Genomic DNA, 2,545 nt, shown 5'->3' on the forward strand with positions numbered 1-2,545 from the left:
TCGGTCAGCAACGTCTCATCGTGGCGGCTTTTCACTCAAATATGACGAGTGCTTACACCAGAGACTTGTAACTGATTGATTTCACTACATACTCACTGAAAATTGCCGCACATCAATATTATTCACCGCATATTTACCGCATATTCACCGCAAATTATGCCATATTTTGCCGCGTTTTCCCCGCGTTTTTTGCGATTTTTTTCCGCAATTTTCCCCGGGGACAGTTGCTTGCTTCTCTTTCGACGGGCGTATACATTAATTTTGTTTCTCATATCAACCGGCATCCTGGGTTGTTTGTTTTCAAGTTTTTTTCTTGACATTTCCCATCAGCTGCTCTAGGTTGTTTGGGAGAATATATGCATGCCCGGTTGGTTTTGCCTATTTTGCCAAATTAGTTCTTGCTTGTCAATGTATGTGTTTTACCTTGTTCGTTTTCATGATGGCATTGGGCGCAACACACTTGCAATATGGTTGCCCAAGCCCTGACCGCAATGAATGTTGTGTTCTTAGAGTATGTAAAGAGAAAAGGACCTATAAGTCACTAGTTATGACTAGCAGTCCACTCTTTACATAATTATTACTATTGGCTCAACACCCGAGTTCTTAGAGTATGAGAAAAACTTAAAGGAGAAATATTCTCCCCATCTAAAACTGGTATAAGTTGGCTTGGCACTGTGTTCACTCTTCAGAATAACTCAGGATGCAGAAGACAACGAGTGGACATAAAACGCCGGGATGATTAGAGTGTAGACGCCTGTGCACGCCCAGGAGCACTCCACCTTAAAGCAGGTCTTCCGAATTACATGTACATAACCAACTCTAGTCTAGGTCATCCACACTATGATTGTATACATGTGATAACTAATCAGGCGACGCTACTCGACGCAAACGCACTGATCACGGCCCCGACTAGCAGCAGACCGGCTGCTTGGACACAGCGCGCAATCGGCATCCAGCCACCGAACGTCGAAACAGCATAGGCCACCGGCCAGCCGGCCAGCAGAGCGCCCAGCTGAGCACTGAGGCCGCTTAGCCCCATAGCAGCACCTACAAGGTGCGGTGGCCACACGCTGACGGCTGCCAGTACTAGTAAGTTGTGTAGCCCTCCCAGGGTGAAGCCGAGCATGCCCATAACCAGGGGTAGGTGAGCAGCAGGCTCATCGTGACTACTGGCCATTAAGTCTACAATGTGATTAATGATCAACACAGCACCCAGACTGTAGGAAACTGTAACCATGGACATGGACCGGTGGTGATGCTGCTGCTGCTGCTTCTCCCGCTGAGAATACTGGGCATTGCCGTGGAGATCACGTCTCTCCTCGGACTGGCTTGTTTCGGCCTCTGCAGCAAACACCCGTCGCAGCAAGACAGGTACGCCTGCTGCCAGCACTCCGCTGCTCAGTGTACCAAGCATCACACCGACGTCAAGCCAGCCCAGGCCGGCCTGCGATGACTTCTCATCCGCCATGCCAGTCTCCATCGCCAGCAGTACAAACCAGTCGATCAGCAGAATCTTAATGCCGTTCACTACCGTGATGGCTAGTAGGAAGTACACGAACCCTGGCGTGCGCACAAAGAACGATACACGTTGGACGAAACCGTAATTTTGTATTTCCGATCTGACCTCACGTGGCTTTGCACCACTTTGGTTACCACTACTGTCATTGGCTGCACTCTCGCCACCATTCCTGTGTGTGCTTGCTCTAAGGTGTCCAAATTGTCGGAAGGCCAAAAGCCCTGCGAGAATTGATACCATGCCGGGCAGGACGAATGAGAATCTTGCCTGCTCGCGTTCCGTCATCTCCAGTTCCGTCGTGACCGCGGCGAATATCCAGGGGAACGTACCAGCTGCAAGACTGGCACATGCAGCATACACACTCATCCACGTACCTAGCCCACCACCTGCATCACACCCACTGCGCAGAAACTTGACCGTACTGGGCCAACCGGTGCTGACAAACGCGGCATCGCAGGCCCAAGGCACTACCATTAGCCAGAAGCTGTTTGAAAGGCCAACAAGGATGCAGCAGACACCCGATCCAATCCATGATATTCCCATCAACACGCGCGGATCGAACTCATCAATGAACAGTGTTATTCCGATCTTCGTTGTCGCTAGAGAGATGCGCCAGACACTTGAGAGAATGCCAATCTGCGAGCGACTCAGTGTGCCGCTAGAAAACAGTGGAGAGACGGCCAGAGCAAAGCTGCGCCTGCCCAAAATCTGCATGGAGTAGAGCAGTAAGCACAGCAGTTGAACTCTACAGGCTGCGACCGACTGCAGACGTTTCCCGAAGGCAGCAATCATCACGAAATTCAACGGGTTCAACCGTTGGACAGACCGTCCGGAGTGAGAAAGACTCGAATGATCCCCATAGACTGGAGGAAAACATCAGATTATGTTTTCCTCATTCCACTGCAGCCCACCGATACTTGCGGCAAAAATCGACAACGAAGCAAACTCCTTGGGTACAGCTAGCTCGATCCGTCCACTTCCGAGAAGCGCTGAATGATAGTTGAAAGACTATCTGTAAATATCTGTGTG

General features: G+C 50.3%; 1 protein-coding gene across 1 annotated transcript; it reads right to left on the bottom strand.

The window, feature by feature from the left end:
- Nucleotides 1–865: 865 nt before the first annotated feature.
- Nucleotides 866–2,308, bottom strand: LOC135807017 (probable hexose phosphate transport protein). Its single transcript, XM_065321116.1, has one exon. It carries the CDS (start codon nt 2,306–2,308, stop codon nt 866–868), a length of 1,443 nt encoding a protein of 480 aa, XP_065177188.1.
- Between the last annotated feature and the right edge of the window lie 237 nt (nt 2,309–2,545).

The sequence above is a fragment of the Sycon ciliatum genome, chromosome 1 (genome assembly GCF_964019385.1).
Source record: "Sycon ciliatum chromosome 1, ocSycCili1.1, whole genome shotgun sequence".
In the NCBI taxonomy this organism is placed as follows: Eukaryota; Metazoa; Porifera; class Calcarea; order Leucosolenida; family Sycettidae; genus Sycon; species Sycon ciliatum.